Genomic DNA, 18,800 nt, shown 5'->3' with positions numbered 1-18,800 from the left:
GCTCCTGCTGCCAGGGGCCGCCCCTGCTCTGTGCCCCAGCACCGTGAGTGCCCCGCACGGAGCTCACCCCATCCCTGTGCCCATCCCCGGGCATGGTCTGCACACCGTGCTGTGCACCCCCCTTTGCTCACCACCACCCCGGCTCTGGGGGTGTCACAGGCTGGCAGTGGGATTCAGAGTTTCCATGCCCCAAAGCAATGCCAGCCCTGCCAGCTGTGCCCCCACCCTTTTAGTTTTAGTTTCAGTTTAAAACATCCCACTCCCTCCTCCTCCCGGGCACCCACCCACCAGGAAAGACTCCAAACGGCCAAATCCAAATAAACTGTGTTTATTCCAAACGAGACTTTACTAACGAGGCAAAGAGCTGGGGCCAGGCCTGTGGGACCCTGTCCTGTGCCCCACAGAGGACAGGGAGCTGTGACACTGAGCTGTGTCCCACAGAGGACAGAGAGCTGTGACACTGAGCTGTGTCCCACAGAGGACAGGGAGCTGTGACACTGAGCTGTGCCCTGCATGGACAGGGAGCTGTGACACTGAGCTGTGCCCAGGGAGCTGTGACACTGAGCTGTGCCCTGCAGAGGACAGGGAGCTGGGGCCACCACCAAGGCTGGCACACAGCAGGACCTGGCACACAGCAGGGCCTCTGCCCCAGCCACAAGTCTCCGGATTTGTTTCCCTCTTTGGGGACACAACACTGGCCAGGGCCTGGGTCCTGGGACCCCGCCAGACCCCAGAGACCCCAAAAGGCACCAACAGGGACCCATCCCTGCAGCTGGGGAGAACCAAACCCTCCCAAGACAAGGCAGTGGTGTCTGCTGGGCAGAGAGGGTCTGGAGGCACTGCCCAAGGCACTACACAAACACAGAGATGCTGAGAGCTTTAAAACCACCCTCAGGTCTCTCCCAGCCCTTAATTTTCTCTGCTTGGCACTTCATCCCTTTCAAATTAAAACTAAAGAGCTGCAAGAAGGCACAACACAGCACAGCAGCTCTGCGTGCAGAGCAGAGGCTGAGGCAGAGCTGGGGCTGTCCCCAGCCTCGAGGGACAGAGCCACGGGGGCAGCAGCACGGCCAGGGCCACCTCAGCTGAAGTCCCGGTCCGGCAGCAGCAGCGGAGCCACCAAGGTCCAGAGGTAGAGCAGGAGCCCGGCCCAGCTGGAGGAGATCTTCACCCACACGGCTGTCCAGGGGCTGCTCAGCTCCTGCAGGCTCTTGTCCGGCCTGGAACAGCCACGGGAGGTGGCACCCATCACTGTGACACCCTGACGGTGCCACGGAGGGACGGGGGCCCCGAGGGAACACCGAGAGGAACACTGATGTGCCCCGTGGCTGCTGCCACCCCAGAGTGTGACCCCAACACTGCAGTCAACCCTGGATGTGGTCCCAACACCGGAGCCACCCCTGGGTGTGACACCAATGCTGCAGCCACCCCAAGTGACCCCACTTCTCTGCCACCCCTGGGTGTGACCCCACTTCTGCAGCCACCTCACAGTGTGACCCCATTGATGCAGCCACCCCAGGACTCTGACCCCACTGCTTCAGCCATCCCGGGGTGTGATCCCACCACTGTGGCCACCCTGGGCTGTGACCACACCACAGCAGCCTCAGCCTCGGCCCCTGCTCCCCCTCCCAAGGGATCCCGGGCTGCAGCAGAGGACATCGGCAGGCCCAGGCACAACCCTAACAATAATTAACGCCAATAAGGGAGCAGGTTCCTCACACACCTCAGCAGTGCCCAGCACACGGGCACAGCACCCGCGAGGAGGGCACCCGCAGGAACGGGAACAGCCCCGGGTGCCCACGGGCGCTCTCACCTGTACCAGTTGGTGAGGGTCATCATGATGTAGAGGGCGGCGAGCAGCAGGCACAGGTGGAAGAAGGTGTAGTTGTAGGAGACTCCGTCCTGCTCGTTGTCGTAGGCGCGGTGCACTCCGCCCTCCTCCGCCCCGCCCGGCCCGGCCCCGGCCCCGGCCCCGCTCTCCTCCGTCAGCATCAGCTTGTTCACCTGCGGGTGGTCCGAGGAGCGCAGGCTGCGGGCACAGCGGCAGCGGGGTCAGCACCACCGCCCCCACGGCAGGGCTGCTGTCCCCGGGGCACTTTGGGGGGTGGAGGTGATAGTATAGTAAAAATGTTTTAAAATTATAAAATTCGGGCAATTAGAAAGAAGCTAGACTTTGTGGGGCCCTGGAAAAATGTTAAAAATGGAACTCTGAAAATGTTAGGCTTTAGTGTTTGCCAGATCGTGTGAAATTGCAGCTGTGTAAGCAGTATATGATAAATTATATAATTGTTAGATGTGATGATTGTTTAGTAATTAAATATAATTATTGCTTAATCATAAGAAAAATCATGAGAAACTATGTTAGAAGTTTGAGGGGGACCACGAGGAGCCCATGCTTGGATGAAATCTACGTATACAATAGAACAATATAAGTTTAATAATTAACACGAAAGTTATATAACGATAGAACATAAAAACATGTTCATCCCAAACCCATATCAGAGTCAGATTTGGGTTTGTACCCCTGACACCCAGAGCTCCTCAATAAAAGCACCTGGATGTAATCATTCTCGTGATTATGTGTTTCTGAATGCTAACAGGCTGTGGGGAAACCATAAAAACTCTGCCTGTGCCCTTCAGCAGCTCTGCAACTCTCCTGGAGCCCCTTTGGGTGTGCTACAGTTTGGGGTAGGTTGTGGGGAACCCCAAAATCTCTGTCACCCTGGTCCAAAGCCTGTCACAGATGTCTTTTATTGGTCTCATGTGGTTGTTTCTAATTAATGGCCAATCACAGTCAGCTGGCTCAGACAGAGAGCCCAAGCCACAAACCTTTGTTATCATTCTTTCCTTTTCTATTCTTAGCCAGTCTTCTGATAAAATCCTTTCTTCTATTCTTTTAGTATAGTTTTAATGTAATATATATCATAAAATAATAAATCAGCCTTCTGAAACATGGAGTCAGATCCTCATCTCTTCCCTCACCCAAGAACCCCTGTGAACACCGTCACAAAAGCCCCTCTCCAGCTCTCTCAGAACCCCTTTGGGCACTGAAGGCTAAGTGGAACCATGTCCAGATCAACAAAGAGAATGAAGAGGGAGGTTTTGCCCCTGGGTAGAACAACCCCAGCCTCCAGTGTGGAATGGGGTCACTCAGCTGGAAAAGAGCTCCAGGAAAGGCCCTGGGGGTGCTGCTGGGCACTGGGGGAACAGGAGGCAACAAATGTGAATGGCTGCAGAGGGTGAGAGTGTCCTGGGCTGTACAAGCAAAGCTCTGCCTGCAGGTTGAGGGAGGGCATCCAGTGATCTGCTCTGATAAGGCCACCCCATGGCAGGGGCTCTGTTCTTGGGGCCATCCCCAGGACAGGCAGAGCAATTTGGGGCTGTGGGGAAACCCTAAAGCTGTGACTATGGTCAGGCCTGTGACCCTGAGGACAGGGATGGCTGGACAAAGAGCCTTGGTGACAGAAGCCCTGGTCCAAGGTGTGACCTCGCCCTAGTGGCCCTTCCCACAGCTCTGTGCTCATGGCTGGGCTCAGGGCTGGGGCTGTTTGTGGGGCAGGGGGATGTGAGGGGCAGCAAGGACAAAAGCCATCAACCTGCAGCCCCTGCCAGCCTCACCAGGGAGGCCGATGGAGAAGCAAAGTGCAGCCCCTGCCAGGAAAGTTCCTCCTGTGGGGCCTCCAGAGGCGCTGCCCAGCCCAGGGCACAAAGGCCTGGGTGCCTGTGGCCCTGCCAGCCCTGCCCAGCCCTTGGCCATCTGTCCTGCAGGCTGTGCCCCCTGTGGCTGCACACAAGGACACAAACCAAGTGCTCACCTGATGAAGAGAGTGCAGAGGATGAAGATCACCAGCCCCACGATGCTCGGGGCATCCCACCAGGTTGTCAGGGGCTCGGTGGCCGTGGCTGAGCCAGTGCTGTTCCTCAGCAGCAGCGTGGGGTTACAGCGCTGGCCTGGGGGGACACAGAGGGACAGACCCCAGTGCAGGGGGTGCTCCTGCCCCAACCAGCCCTCCCCAAAGCCCAGGCGGGTCTGGCTTACTCGGCACATTGGCCAGGGCGGCCCAGGTGACATAGATGGTGTAGAGGGTGATGAGGGATGCCTGCAGCAGCCCCGAGTGTGGCTGAGCCTCCTGCAAACACAACAGTGGGTGCTGGGGGTGCTCCTGTACCCCAGGGTGACATAGCCCCATTCCCCTGGGTGCCCCCCACTGCCTCACCTGGATCTTGGGGAGGATGGACACAACTGAGACGATGAGGCAGAGGATGAGGTTGATGCTGATGAAGGCCTTGCCCTCTGTGCAGCCCTCAGGCTTGGTGTAGTAGACGTAGAGCAGCACAATGGCTGTGATGGAGGCGGCGTAGAAGATAAAGGTGACGGTGCAGAGGGCTGGGGGAGGACACCAAAGAGATTGGAGCAGTGTCACAGACATATTTTATAAAAAATCCTTTCCTTAGGATTTTTCCTCCTGAGAAGCTGGGAGGCCTCAGGAACAAAATGTAAACAATGATTATCTGCTGCTGTGGAATGCAACAGGTGCATCTGGGATTGGCCCTTGTTGGTTGTTCCTAATTAATGGCCAATCACAGTCAGCTGGCTTGGACTCTCTGTCCAAGCCGCAAACCTTTGTTATCATTCTTTCTTATTCTATTCTTAGCCAGCCTTCTGATGAAACCCTTTCTTCTATTCTTTTAGTATAGTTTTAACATAATATATATCATAAAATAAAAAATCAGCCTTCTGAAACGTGGAGTCAGATCCTCATCTCTTCCCTCATCCTAAAATCCCTGCGAACGCGGTCACAGAGAAGAGCCCCCCAGCCCTGGCCAGCTCAGCCTGACCCAGCCCTGGGATGAGCTGAGCCCCAGACCCACGGGTGCCCAGCAGACCCACGGGTGCCCAGCAGACCCACCTGCGTACCAGCCCTTGGCGCTGCCCTCCTCCGCGTTGTGCAGCCACCGCTGGCTCCAGGAGTGCGCCAGGTCGATGAGCAGCACCAGCTGGATGAGGATGAACAGGAAGGAGCCGACCACACCGAAGTAAAACCAGACTTGAGGGGAGGAGAAAAACCACGGAAGAAGGTTTTGAATTAAGACCTTGGAATCGACAAGAGTTTTTCGAGCAATGGCTTGTAACTATTGTCAGGCGTAATTTATGCCCTTTCAACTCACTGGACTTTCACAGCATTAAATTGCTGTGTTGTAATATAGCAATGCTTAGTGCAAGCAAGAAAATGCTTTAAGCAGGTAATAAGCAGAAATATTATAGTAAAGCTACAAAATGCAAGTAATAAACAACACAATTATGAACGTTTCTTTTTAGGTGAACAGAGAGGGGGAATTGTGGGAATCCACAAAATTAGGAGGGTTTTGGGAAAGCTGCAAAAGGCAGGCCTCCGAGACAGAAGAACTGTGATTAGAGCTAAACAGCAGCCATGAGATAGGTTAGCAGAAAATTATTTAAACTGTAGAAAAGCAAGGACAAATAGAACAATGATCTGTGTATTAATGCTTGTCTAGAATAACTCTCTAAGCTACAGAAAAGTTTATCCAGCAAGATATTAGGAAGGTTGAAGCTTAATAATGGAGCTCTGTGCATTGCTTTAAGGCTTACAAGCAGGTATTGTATTTGAAAAAAGCAAGCATTGTTTTAACCAAAGGTACCTGTGCTTATAGTGGTTGGATAGAACTACTGTCAATGTGCTTTTGCTTTGTGTGATTGGTCAAAAAACTTATAAAGTAAGTTGTAACATTAAATTCTTGGTCTGCTGCCTGAGATTTGAGCTGCTGGCATCTTCCCATTGTCATAATCATATAATGAGACTGATGCTGGAAAATAAAACAGCTCAAAGCATGTTCCACAGCAGCCCCATCCTGTTCATGATTTGTACAGAGCCCCCAGCCAGCGTCAGTGCCCAGCAGGGCACGGGCAACTCCTCACCTGAGGTGAAGGTGCCGTCAGGGATGTAGAAGGCGCCCACCGTGATCCCCACCAGCACCAGGAACTTGAAGAACCAGAAGCTGTGGGAGAAGAGAGGAGGCACAGTGTGCATGTGGCAGGGACAGGGATGGGGGTCCTGCCTGTCCCCACCCCAGGCTGTTGGACAGAGGTGGAAATAGGATGGGGGTGGAGAGGGTTGCTAGGGTTAGGAGTATGAACGTGTTTAGGACTAGTGAGAGGTCCATTACTTTCACCTGGATTTGCACCAAGATGAGTGGCTCCTAAGACCATTGGATCACTATTATCCTTTGAAAGTAAGGAGATTGAGGTTTTATACTTGTTCCAGACTTCAATGCAAGATGTTTTCTATTACCATCTGTATGGCAGATTATATTTTGTCAAGTAGGCAGTTTGCCTTATCTCTCTCTATGAGTGACCACATTCACACCACCCTTGGAGGGGACACCTGCTGATAACAGCTATTGAATGTCCCTGCATGGCTGATAAGAACTACAGCATCCCATTGGGAGATGGGAGCCCAGAGGGAGGAGCCAAGCATTCCTACCCGGATAGAATCTGGAGATTCTGGAACACCAGCACGGCTTCTGCACTGGATTGCCCAGAGGAACAGCAGCTGCCTCTGCCCCTGGATCTTCAGAGGCAGAGACTGCACCTTTCTCCAGGATCCCTGCTCCAGCAGAACCAGCCCTGACACTGCAGGAGAGCTGAGCCACAATTCCAATGGCACTGCTGCCAACAGCCTGACCCACAGGGTGTCAGGTTGGGTTCTGACTCTGGCACTGTTGTTCTACTGTACTGCATTGTTTATTTTATCCTTTTTTTTTTCTTCCCTATTAAAGAACTGTTATTCCTGCTCCCATATTTTTTTTGCCTGAGAGCCCCTTAATTTAAAATTTATAGCAATTTGGAGGGGTGGGGAGGGTTTACATTCTCCATTTCAGGGGAGGCTCCTGCCTTCCTCAGCAGACTCCTGTCTTTCCAAACCAAGACAATACTCAGACCCAAGAGTTACCCTTTGGTGTCCTCCCACACTCACCCGTTCTGCAGGGCAGCCCGTGGGTCCTTGCTGCTCCTCACGCACACCATGAGCACAGCAAAGAGGCAGAAGAAGGCGGCCATGGCGAAGCCCATGCGATACACGGCCTTGTGGCCCAGGAAGCTGCTGCAGTCCACCTTGGTCTGCACCCCCAGCACTGAGCCACTGCCTTCACAGAAACCAGGGAGCTGAAACAGGGATGGGAGTGTCAGCATCACCTCAGCACATCCTATGGGGAGTGATGGTTGTGGGAAGGTCTGGATGGAGATCCACTGCTTGGATTGGTGAAGCAGCCTCAGCTATGGCTGCCCCTGGACCTCTGGAACTGTCCCAGGCCTGGTTGGACAGTGTAGCCACATTTCTCTTCACAGAGAAAAGCAAGGCACAATTCTTCCCAAGAATATTTCTGGGTTTCACATTCTCTGAACCTCAGAGAAAGGAAAAACAATTCTTATCTCATTGATTGCTCCTGTGTTGTACACAAGTGGAATGAATTGTGGAAGATTGTTTACCTGAAGGGAATTGGTGATTGGATTCTGGTGTGAGTGTTGTGATTCACTGAGCCATTGGTTCCAGGTGTGTGTGTGGGGACTGTCACTGACAGTCATGAGATTCTGTGCAGTGGAGTTGAGTTGGGTGCTTGACAGATTCAGTTTAGCTGTATGCAATGTAATATAGATGCAATATAATATAGAATAATATAGTATAATAAAGTAATTAATTAGCCTTCTGATAAGATGGAGTCCTCCTCATCATTTCTCCCTTCATCAGGGCCAAAAACATCTACAATAGGACAGGGCTTGGAGCAGCCTGGGACGGTGGAAGGTGTCCCTGCCCACGGCAGGGGATGAAAGGTTTAAGGTTCCTTTCAACCCAAACCATTCTGTGATTCCACACTCATCACGAGCCCTGGTGCCACCAAGGATGGGTCAGACCATGACTGCTCCAATGCCACAGATAAAGCCACCCAGCTGGTCAGTGGAAAGCTGGCATGAACCAGCTCTTCCCTACAGCCCAGCTCAGCTGGCAGAGCTCTGCTCCTCCACCTGAAGTCCCTCCTCCCTGATGTGCACCCGTTGAACCCCAAAACAAATGTTGAACCTCAACGTTCATCAGTTGAACCCCAAAAAATGGGATGTAGGAAACTTTCCTGGGAGACATCTGAGAAAACTAAAAATTGCATGAAATGATCCCACTGTGTTTCCCCTTGATGGAAAACTAGGGCTGATAATGGCTGCTCCCAGTGAGATACTCAAAAAAAAAAAACAAGGAACAAAAGCACATCATGACCCAAAAATTCCCTTTTTTGGTTCAGCCTCAAGTCCCCATCACAAGCTGGGTCGTTTCTTCCCAGGAGTTCCTGACCTCCAGGAGTTCTTTACCTTGTGCAACTCCTTCTCCACGCCCGGGATTATCATGATGATGGACACGAGGGTGCCAAGGAAGAGGAAGAAGGTGAAGAGGAGGCGGGAGATGGTGGAGTTCTTGGCCGAGGGGCAGCAGCCACAGAGCAGGCACGGGGCAGAGCCACAGAGACATGACACCTGCAAGGAGAACAGTGTTGAGGGGCAGAAACTGGCCCCAAAATCAGTTTGATCCTTAAGGAGATCAGCCTGGGAATCCACACTGCTGCCTAGAGCTACTCACACCACAGCCCACAGGACCTCATGGAAATGGCACTAAATTCACCAAAAATGTTGCTGAAAACTGAAAGAACTGCAGGAACTACCAGCATGGAAAATGACACCCAGAGTCTGGCGACACCCTCATGTTTTTTGCTCCATCAAGGACCTGGTCAAAGCAAGCCCTGCCCTGCCTCCTTTTTGTACAAAAATGAGGTTTTCAACACAATTTCAGGCTGCCCTTTCAGTGCAATCCAGGATGGGAAGATATTGGTATCAGCACCATGGGGGAAGCAACTCATCCTGCCATCCTTCCCCTCTGCAAAGGCCACTTGACAGGTGGGGAAACTGAGGCACAGCAGCCCCAAGAGTCCCCTGGCACCCCAAATCCAGCACGGGCAGTGCTGCCAGGTGCACCCATTCCAGACACTCCCATTGCTGTGCCAGAGCAGGGAAATGCTGGTTGAGGACACCCAAAACATTGGTGGGAGTTTCCTGCGCAGGGACAGTGCAGGATAAACCTTGTTCCCTTGGAACAGCTCCTCTTCTCCTGGACTTCAGCACAGCAGGCAGGGGAAGGGCTCTGCTCTCTCCTCTGCTGAGGGATGTGCATGAGTTGTGTGTTTATTATTTGTGCTTCCAAATCAGGGCCTGTGCTCAGTGTTAATTAAAGACCGGTATTGACTCAAATATACGTTTCTCATTGTTGGAATCAGCGTAAAAAAATGGACATGGCAGAAAACAAAACCAGGTGTGGAGCTGCTCTGCGTGGCTCCCTCAGCACAAGTGACCACTTTGATGCCCCCAAATCACCAAAGGTGGCTTTGAATATTTTTTAAGCATAAGTACACCATTATTTGAGAAAAATCTACTCCTTCCTGACTTATTTCTCTTATCCCATGCCAGCCCCACATCCCTGCCCCGTGAACAGCTGTGTTGAGCTGATGGCACCCACAGGAGCTGGGGTGGGTGAGAGACCCAAGGGATCCCATGGAAATTCTCATCCTGCCTCTCGAGGAGCTGCTTAGAGGCATCACAACACGTTTTCAACTTGGAAGCATGAGAAAATGGCTTTCAATTACAGATTGCTTCATTTCAGCCTCATTAAATGCAGCACGTGCACCAGAGTGCATTAAAATGCACCAGCGTTACTGTATTTCCCTTCCAATTAAAAAAAATGCAGAGCAACAACAAAAATCCCTTTAAACGCAGAATTCCTGCATCATCTGATGCAGCAAAGCCCCTCAGTGCTCCATCCACACCTCCAGCTCCTCCTCCTTCAGTGCCAACTGAAACAAAAAGCACCAGTCCAAAAATCAGCAGATCTGGACAGGAAAATCAGGAGGTTTGGTGTTGTTTAGGAAGGTGTGGATTTGGGGGTTCAGACCATCCCATCCCATTCCCATGGCAGGGACACCTGCCACTGTGCCAGGTGCTGCCAGCCCCAATGCCCAGCCTGGCCTTGGGCACTGCCAGGGCTCCAGGGGCAGCCACAGCTGCTCTGGGCACCCTGGCACAGCCCAAACCTCTCTAACCAGGCCTTGCCAGGCTACAAACCCCCTGTGGCAAATGGCACTGGGGGCACCTGGAACCAGCCAGGAAATCATTCTTTCCTTTCCTTTCTCCATTTGCTGCAATGGGTTTTGGTGCTGGTTTCCATCCTTGGTTCAGGAATGTGAATGCCAGAGTGGTTTGGGTGGGAAGGGATCTTCAATGGCAGCTGATTGCAGCCCAGGGACACCTGCCACTGTGCCAGGTGCTGCCAGCCCCAATGCCCAGCCTGGCCTTGGGCACTGCCAGGGCTCCAGGGGCAGCCACAGCTGCTCTGGCAATTCCAGCCCAGCCCCTGCCCACCCTGCCAGGGAACAATTCCCAATTGCCAAGATCCCATCCAGCCCTGCCCTCTGGCACTGGCAGCCATTCCCTGCCTCCTGTCCCTCCATCCTTGTCCCCAGTCCCTCTGCAGCTCTCCTGGAGCCCCTTCAGGCCCTGCAAGGGCTCTGAGCTCTGCCTGGAGCCTTCTCCTCTCCAGGGCAGCACCCCCAGCTCTCCCAGCCTGGCTCCTGAGGGGCTCCAGCCCTGCAGCAGCTCCGTGGGCTCCTCTGGGCTCCCTCCAACAAGCGCAAGGTTTTTGGGAGCCCGCAGCATCCCTGGATGTTTGTTTTGCAGGATGACTCTCACACATCAAACTCCCTGTCTGTATCTCAGGTTTCATAGCTCTTGCAGCCGCTGAGGTAATGGGATACAGCATCTCCATCCCACTGCTCTGCTCCGTCACACGGGAATCCTCTGGATTCCTTTTGGGATCACTCCCTCAAAGCTCCTTCCCAGTGAAGCTGAGGAACCCTTTGTGCCCCACACTGACCCCTCCAGCTGCCCTGGCACTACTGATTCCAGTGTTTTTCTTTAAAAAACAATGGTTAACAGCACGGAACACACTCCCGGCAGTGCTGGGCACTCTGATTCTCCTTCCAAAGATTTTTAAAGCTGCCCCAAAATGCGAACACGGTGAAGGGACAAAGAGCAGAATGGAAAAAGCCAACGAGGGAAGTGGTTGCAGCAGCAGGAGAGAAGGGGGTTAATGAGGAAGTGTCGGTTTCAGCTGCTGGTGGATGATTAAACTCTCCGGTTTCACTGCTGACTTCCCCCTTGAGTGCAGCTCACCTCAGGCACGTCAGGGCTGCTCCCATCCCTCCTGCCCAGAGTGGGAGAGTGTGGGACAAGTGTGGGACACCATGCAGTAACAGCACCCCAAAAATACTGAGACAGCAGCAGCAACAGCACCCCAAATACACCCATACAGCAACAGCACCCCAAAAACAGCACCCAAAATTCACCTGTACAAAAACAGCACCCCAAAACCAGCACCCTAAATACAGAGATAGCACCCCAAATACACCCATACAGCAACAGCACCCCAAAAACAGCACCCCACAAACACTGAGACAGCAACAGCATCCCAAAACCACCCATACAGCAACAGCACCCCAAAAACAGCACCCCAAAAACACTGAGACAGCAACAGCATCCCAAAACCACCCATACAGCAACAGCATCCCAAAAACAGCACCCCAAATACACCCATACAGCAACAGCACCCCAAAACAGCACCCTCAAATACACTGAGACAGCAACAGCGCCCCAAATACACCCAAAAACAGCACCCCAAATACACCCATACAGCAATAGCACCCCAAAAACAGTGTCCCAACAATTGCACCCCAATAACAGCACCCAAACTCTACCAGCCCAACTACACCAACACCAGCCCAACACAACTGATCAAACTACACGAGTCCAACACCACCATCCCAAAAATATCATCCATCACCCCAAACCCACCAACCCAAGAGCATCACCCCAACACCAATCCAAAAACAGCCACCTAACACCACACTAATGACACCAACCTACACCATCAGCACAATTACATCATCCCAACAACACAACAGCCCAACTACACCAACAGCAGATCAACTACAGCAACCCAACTACACCAATCCAACACACCAACCCAACTACACCTGCCCAACACCACGCCAACTACAGCCCAACTACACCAACACCAGACCAACAAGACTGACCAAGCTACACCAGCTACAGCCCAAAAACACCACCCCAACAACACCAAGCCAAATCACCAGCCCAACTACACCTGCCCAATTACATAATCCAAACTCTACCACCCCAACAAACCAACCACACCAACACCAGCCCAACACGACTGACCAAACTGCAACAAACACCAACCCAAAAACAGCCACCCAACATCACCCCAAGAACACTGACCCACACCACCAACCCCACTACACCATCCCAATTACATCATCCCAACAACAGCCCAACTACACCAGCCCAACATCACCCCAATAACTCCAACCCAACACCAACGCAGTTACACCACCCCAGCAATACCAGCTCTAACACACCCACCCACCATCACCCCAAACCACCAACCCAACTACACCACCCTAACATGAGCCCAACACAACCCACAAACTCCACCAGCCCAACATCAACTCAAAAACACCCACCCAACACCACCCCAACAACAGCAGCCCAACTACACCAACCAAACTATACCAGCCCAACAACATCACCCCAAAAAATGCAACCCAAAAACACCCACCCAACATCACCCCAACAACACTGACCCACACCACCAACCACACTACACCACCTCAATTACATCATCCCAACAACAGCCCAATAACTCCAACCCAACACCAACCCAGCTACACCACCCCAACAATATCAACTCAAACACACCGACCCAACATCACCCCAAATCACCAAGCCACACCAACCCAACTACATCAACCAAACTACACCAGCCCAACATCACCCCAACAACTGAATCCAAAACCACTCACCCAACAGCACTGACCCACAGCACCACCCCACTACAACCCAACTACACAACCCAACTACACCACCCCACTACAACACACTACAACCCAACTACACCACCCGAGTTACATCACCCCAACTACAGCACCCCAATTACACCACCCCATCTACACCATCCCAATAACATCACCCCAATTACACCAACCCACTATAACCCAACTACACCATCTCAATTACACCACCTCACCACAACCCAAATATACCACACCACCACAACCCAACTACACCACCCCAATTACAGCACCCCATCTACACCATCCCAATGACACCATCCCAATAACATTACCCCAATTACACCACCCCAACTACACCATCCCAGTTACATCACACCATCTACACCACCCCATCTACCCCACACCTTCAGCTGCCTTCATCCCAACAGTCCCAGGTACACCCCGAGTGAGTCAACCCAAAGCGATGCTGAGCAGCCAGTGTTTGTCTACTGCCAAATTAACGAGCAGCATGTTAATTAGCACCCATCCCACCTCATCCCATCCCCAGGTTAATCAGCACCAATCCCACCCCATCCACAGGTTAATCAATCAGCACCATCCCACCCCATCGCCACAGCCTGGGGAGCTGGTGGCCTTCCTGCCTGTCAGGTGGCCTTGGATTGGTGCCACCAGGTTCCGTGTCCCCAGGGGGTGTCTGAGGACTGCCCAAGGCTTTGCTCTGCCTGGGGCAGCCTTCTGCTGGTGACCCCAAGCCTGGCACCCAGAAAAGCAGCTCAGAATGACCTCACTGCTCGTGGGCAGCCGTGGGCAAAGCCTGGAGAACCACAGGAGGCAGGGACAGAGAAATTCTCCTTTTGTGATTCAAGGTTTCACTCAGGAGCAGCTTGTAGTGGGAAAGCACTGAAGGAGGGGCTTGGCAATCTCGTGGTGCTGTGACTCAGGGGATGCAGGCAGAGCAGAAGGAGTTAGTCAGGATGTTCTTGTTAAAAATAACAATAAAAAAATAAAAAGGACTGGGGGGATTGTTCAGTTTGTTCAGTTTGGTTTGGATTTTTTTCAGTGTTGCGGTTCTTCAGCTCAGACGGGTGCTAGAACAGCCCCACCAACCACACCCACTGGAAGGAACAACAAAATTAAACAAAAGCTTGTTAAAAGTAATTATTTTTAATAATTACACAGACTAGGGGGAATGCTTCATTCAGTTTGGGGTTTTTTGTTCTTCAGCTCAGACCTGTACAAAACTAGCCCCTGCATCAACGACTTCCACAGGAAGGAACAGGAAAATTAAACCTATACAATGACTCTACTGTTACCACAGTCTGAGCCACAACAGTTTTTGGGCGAAAAAAAATCCAGAATTCATACAGAAACCTCTACAGGCCTGCTCTGGGGTAACTCCCTGCTTTCCCAACATCTGCTTTCCCAATTCTCCATAAGGAGAAGCACAGGAAGGTGTTACAGAAGGGGGGCCTTGCAGACCCCCCTCCCACCCCTCATTTCCAAACATCCTGCTCGTTAAACCTCCAGCACTCAGAGGTCAGGTTACAAAACAGGTCCTATTCCCAGGTTTCCAGGCCAGCAGCTCCCAGGCTGGTTCCACAGCCCTGCCCTGGCACTGTGCCCACAGGTGAGGCAGTGCCAGGGCAGGAAGTGCTGCTGTGGGCAGGTGCCTGAGTCACCTGAACCACACAGTCCACGTCACAGGGCACAGCACCCCAAACACACAGCCTGAGCCTGCCCTGGGCCATGGCACCCCAAATCACACACTGCGCTCCTGCCCTGGGCCATGGCACCCCAAACACACAGCCTGAGCCTGCCCTAGGCCACGGCACCCGAAACACACAGCCCACACCTGCCCTGGGCCATGGCACCCCAAATCACACACTGCGCTCCTGCCCTGGGCCATGGCACCCCAAACACACAGCCTGAGCCTTCCTTGGGCCATGGCACCCCAAACACACAGCCTGAGCCTGCCTTGGGCCATGGCACCCCAAACACACAGCCTGAGCCTGCCCTGGGCCATGGCACCCCAAATCACACAGCCTGAGCATTCCTGAGCCATGGCACCCCAAACACACAGCCCACACCTGCCCTGGGCCATGGTACCCCAAATCACACACCCCACATCTGTCCTGGGCCATGGCACCCCAAACACACAGCCTGAGCCTGCCCTAGGCCATGGCACCCCAAAGACACAGCCTGAGCCTGACCTGAGCCATGGCACCCCAAATCACACACTCCACACCTGCCCTGGGCCATGGCATCCCGCTCCGGTTTCCCACCTCCCCCAGGCATCCTGGGGTGCACCACCCACCCCATTCCCTCCCCATTCCCCCCCGTTCCCTCACCACGGGCCCCAGAGCTCTCTGGAGTGAGCCCTCTGTGTCTCCCATGGATACCCCAGCTTTAGTGAGACCCCCTGAGCAAAGGATCCCCCACACCTCCCCAGCCACCGAGGGATGCACCCCCCTGAACCCCCCCATATCCAGGGGTGTAACCCCTGGCTGTGCCCCCTATCCCCCTTGTACACAGGGGAGTATCCTCCGGGTGTCCCCTCCATCCCCCTGGTTACACAGGGGTGTGTCCTGCCGGGGGTCCCCTGCATCCCCCCCGGCTGCACAGGACAGGGAACATCCCCTGGGGGTCCCCTGCAAGCCTCCAAACCCAGAGGTGTGTCCTGCCGGGGATCCCTCATATCCCCGGTGTACACAGGGGTGCATCCCCCATGGATACCCCGCATGGCCCTCCCGGCACCCCTTGGACCCCTCCGCGCCCGGCTGTAGCGGGGCACAGAGCCGGGGTGTCCCTCAGCCCCCTCAGCTCCCCCCGGACCCTGCTCCGCCCGCAGCCCGCGCTGGGCCGCGCCCGCCGCTGCGGCACCGGCACGGCTCCCCCCGCTCCAGGCGGGCACTCACGCAGCTGAGCAGGGAGCAGACCCCGAGACAGGCCCCCATGGTGCTGCCGCCGCTCCCGGTGCCGCTCCCGGCTCCCGGCTCCCTCCGCCGCCGCCGCCGCTGCCCTGGCTCCGCCCGGACCGGGAGCTCGGGCCGGCCGCGCCCGCTGCGCCTCCCCCGGGGCGGCCCCTACGGCGGCGGAGAGAGAGCGAGGGGGGTTCGGGCCCCGTCCCGCCCGCAGGGGAGTGCCTCCATGGCTCCTGCATCCTCACTCCAGCGCCCTCTCCATCCTCTCCACAGCCCTCCCTGCCCTTTCATCCTCCTCCATCTCCCCTCGGTCCCCGTTACTGCCGAGGGGACCCCACCCCACCATGGGGACATCGCCAGGACTAGGGACATGGCCAGGAAACAGCCCGCGGGAAGGGGTCATGGAATTCCAGAAGGGTTTGGGTGGGAAGGGACCTGAAATCCCACCCAGTGCCACTCCAGAGACACCTGCCACTGTGCCAGGTGCTGCCAGCCCCAATGTCCAGCCTGGCCTTGGGCACTGCCAGGGCTCCAGGGGCAGCCACAGCTGCTCTGGCAATTCCAGCCCAGCCCCTGCCCACCCTGCCAGGGAACAATTCCCAATTGCCAAGATCCCATCCAGCCCTGCCCTCTGCCACTGGCAGCCATTCCCTGGCTCCTGTCCCTCCATCCTTGTCCCCAGTCCCTCTGCAGCTCTCCTGGAGCCCCTTCAGGCCCTGCAGGCTGCCTGGAGCCTCAGGAAGTCCAACAAGCTGAAAGGACAAAGTTTTGGCCCTGGGGAGAACAATCCCAGGCTCCAGTGTGGAATGGGGTCACTCAGCTGGAAAAGAGCTCCAGGAAAGGCCCTGGGGGTGCTGCTGGGCCCTGGGGGCAGCCTGAGGCAGCAGCGAGTCCCTGCTGCAGAGGGTGAGAGTGTCCTGGGCTGGTCAGGCCGAGGGAGGGGATCCCGTGGTCAGCACTGGTGAGGCCACCCCAGAGTGCTGTGTCCAGTTTTGGGCTCTCCAGAACAAGAGAGACGTTGGCATGCTGGAGAGACTCCAGCAAAGGCCATGAAGGTAATTCAGGGTATGGAGTACCCCATGTGTGAGGGAAGGCTGGGAGGCTGGGCCTGATCGGCCTGGAGAGGGGTCTGGGGGATCTCGCCATTGTACAGGAACATCCACTGCTCACCCAAGCCCCTGGAGGAGTTTGTCAGGTTGGCTGAGCTTGGCTTCCCCTGATCTGTCATCCTTAATGTGCCCGGAAATGCTTCCCAGGATTAGCTCCAACACCTTCCTAGGGATTGCGGAGAGGCTGATGCCTGCACAGCTCCCTGGATCCTCCCTGCCCCTCTGGAGGGTGGTAGTGACATTTGGTTCCCTGCAGCCTTCCAGACTCCTCTCTCCCTCCCCAGGAGCAGTGAAAGGTGGTGAGAGCGGCCTCACAATGCCACCAGTCCCTCCCTCAGCACTCAGGGTGTCCTAGCACGACTGAAATGGTTTCAGTTGCTGAAGCATGGCCTGGTCTGAATCCTCTCCCATGGAGGATCTGCCTTCCTTGGTGCAGCCTTTCCCTGTGGGATTTCTGGGTTCTCTGGAACCTGAGGATGAGGCTGGCAAGGGGCAAAGGCAGAATTCCTTTTCTCTGCCTCAGCCATTCCCCACTATTGGATTTGCAGGGAATGCCCTGACGAAGGCAGGAATGATGAGGAGGACTCCATGTTCTCAGAAGGCTAATTTATTACTCTATAATACTATAATTTATAATTTATAATTTTAATTTATATTATTTAATATTTATATTGTAGTATTTAATTTAATTTTTATTTTAATTTATAACTTATTATTTATATTTTCATTTATAACCTTTTTTTATAATACTATATTATATTAAAGAATACTAAACTCTACTAAAGAATACAGAAAGGATACTTACAGAAGGCTAAAAAGAAAATAATGAAAACTCCTGACTCTCTCCAGAGTCCCAACACAGCTTGGCCCTGATTGGCCAAAGAGTGAAAACAACTCCCAGCAGAATCCAATGGAACAATCACCTGTGGATAAACAATCTCTAAACACATTCCACATGAGCACAACACAGGAGAAGCAAATGAGATAAGAATTGTTTTCCTTTTCTCTGAGGCTTCTCAGGTTTCCAGGAGAAAAATCCTGGGCGAAGGGATTTTTCAGAGAATGTGAATGTCACACTCCACCTCGTGGAGCAATGGATCTGTGTTTTACCTCATCTTGGCTTTTCCTCCTGCAGGAGCCCTTCTTGCTGGATTTTACACCAAAAATTCCAGCTCCAGCATTCCCAGCAGACCCAGCAGGGCCAGACCCGGGTTAAGGGGCTGAGGGTGGCACTGAGCAGGTTTTTCCTGCTCTTCCTGCCCAGCCAGAGCCTGGCGTGACCTGCCAGGGCAGTGAGTGCTCTGCCGTGCATGATTCAGGGCTGGGATGAACCGGGAGGTGCCAGCCCACATCCAGACCCTAAATTTAGACAGAGGAGAAAGTCCATGAGTGTGTGACAGCCGCAGCTCGGGGGCACAGGGCTGGGGCCACATGTCATCTGTGTCCTTGAGGAAGAGAAGGGTGTCACACTTCTTCCTCCAGAGGTAAAGCTCCGGGGTTTGGCCCCTGATCGGCAGCTGGCACAAACCAATGAAGGATTATCTGAGCCTTTGTGGGCTCCCAAAATCTGCTGGCAGGACACAGCCCTGCAACAGGAGAGGTCAGCACCCGAAAACTGCGCTCTGATCTCAGCTGCTCTCAGGTTTCTCCTTTCCGGAGGCGCTGGGTGGGTACATCCTGCCCCGGGCACGGGTCTGGCTCTGACACAGCCCCGGCACGGCTCGGGGGCTCTGGCAGCTCCTGCTGCTCCTGGCTGCGTGTCAGAGCCCTGTGACACCCGCAGCGGGAA

General features: G+C 54.0%; 1 protein-coding gene across 2 annotated transcripts; it reads right to left on the bottom strand.

Annotated features, from left to right (window-relative positions):
* Window positions 1-312: 312 nt before the first annotated feature.
* SERINC2 (serine incorporator 2) lies at window positions 313-18,215 on the bottom strand. 2 transcript variants are annotated; one of them, XM_063177397.1, is made up of 10 exons: window positions 18,122-18,215; window positions 8,378-8,539; window positions 6,996-7,183; window positions 5,939-6,018; window positions 4,911-5,048; window positions 4,218-4,387; window positions 4,040-4,130; window positions 3,816-3,951; window positions 1,814-2,029; window positions 313-1,220 (listed from the first exon to the last, which is right to left on the bottom strand). In XM_063177397.1, the coding sequence occupies exons 2-10, from the start codon at window positions 8,411-8,413 to the stop codon at window positions 1,082-1,084; spliced, it is 1,194 nt and encodes a 397-aa protein (XP_063033467.1). In that variant the 5' UTR covers window positions 8,414-8,539; window positions 18,122-18,215; the 3' UTR covers window positions 313-1,081. The 2 variants fall into 2 exon arrangements, with proteins under 2 accessions (XP_063033467.1, XP_063033466.1); XM_063177396.1 differs by lacking the exon at window positions 18,122-18,215 and adding an exon at window positions 15,897-15,999.
* Between the last annotated feature and the right edge of the window lie 585 nt (window positions 18,216-18,800).

Source organism: Melospiza melodia, chromosome 27, assembly GCF_035770615.1.
Source record: "Melospiza melodia melodia isolate bMelMel2 chromosome 27, bMelMel2.pri, whole genome shotgun sequence".
Taxonomy (NCBI): domain Eukaryota; kingdom Metazoa; phylum Chordata; class Aves; order Passeriformes; family Passerellidae; genus Melospiza; species Melospiza melodia.
This window is presented reverse-complemented; position numbering and strand designations above follow the sequence as displayed.

Coding starts and splice junctions, on each gene's coding strand:
- SERINC2 (XM_063177396.1), bottom strand. CDS start 15,935: ATGGGGGCCTGTCTCGGGGTCTGCTCCCTGCTCAGCTGC. Junction 7,184..8,377: donor TGGAGAAGGAGTTGCACAAG/GTAAAGAACTCC, acceptor TCCCTGTTTCAG/CTCCCTGGTTTCTGTGAAGG. Junction 1,221..1,813: donor ACCCTCACCAACTGGTACAG/GTGAGAGCGCCC, acceptor TGGCTGTTCCAG/GCCGGACAAGAGCCTGCAGG.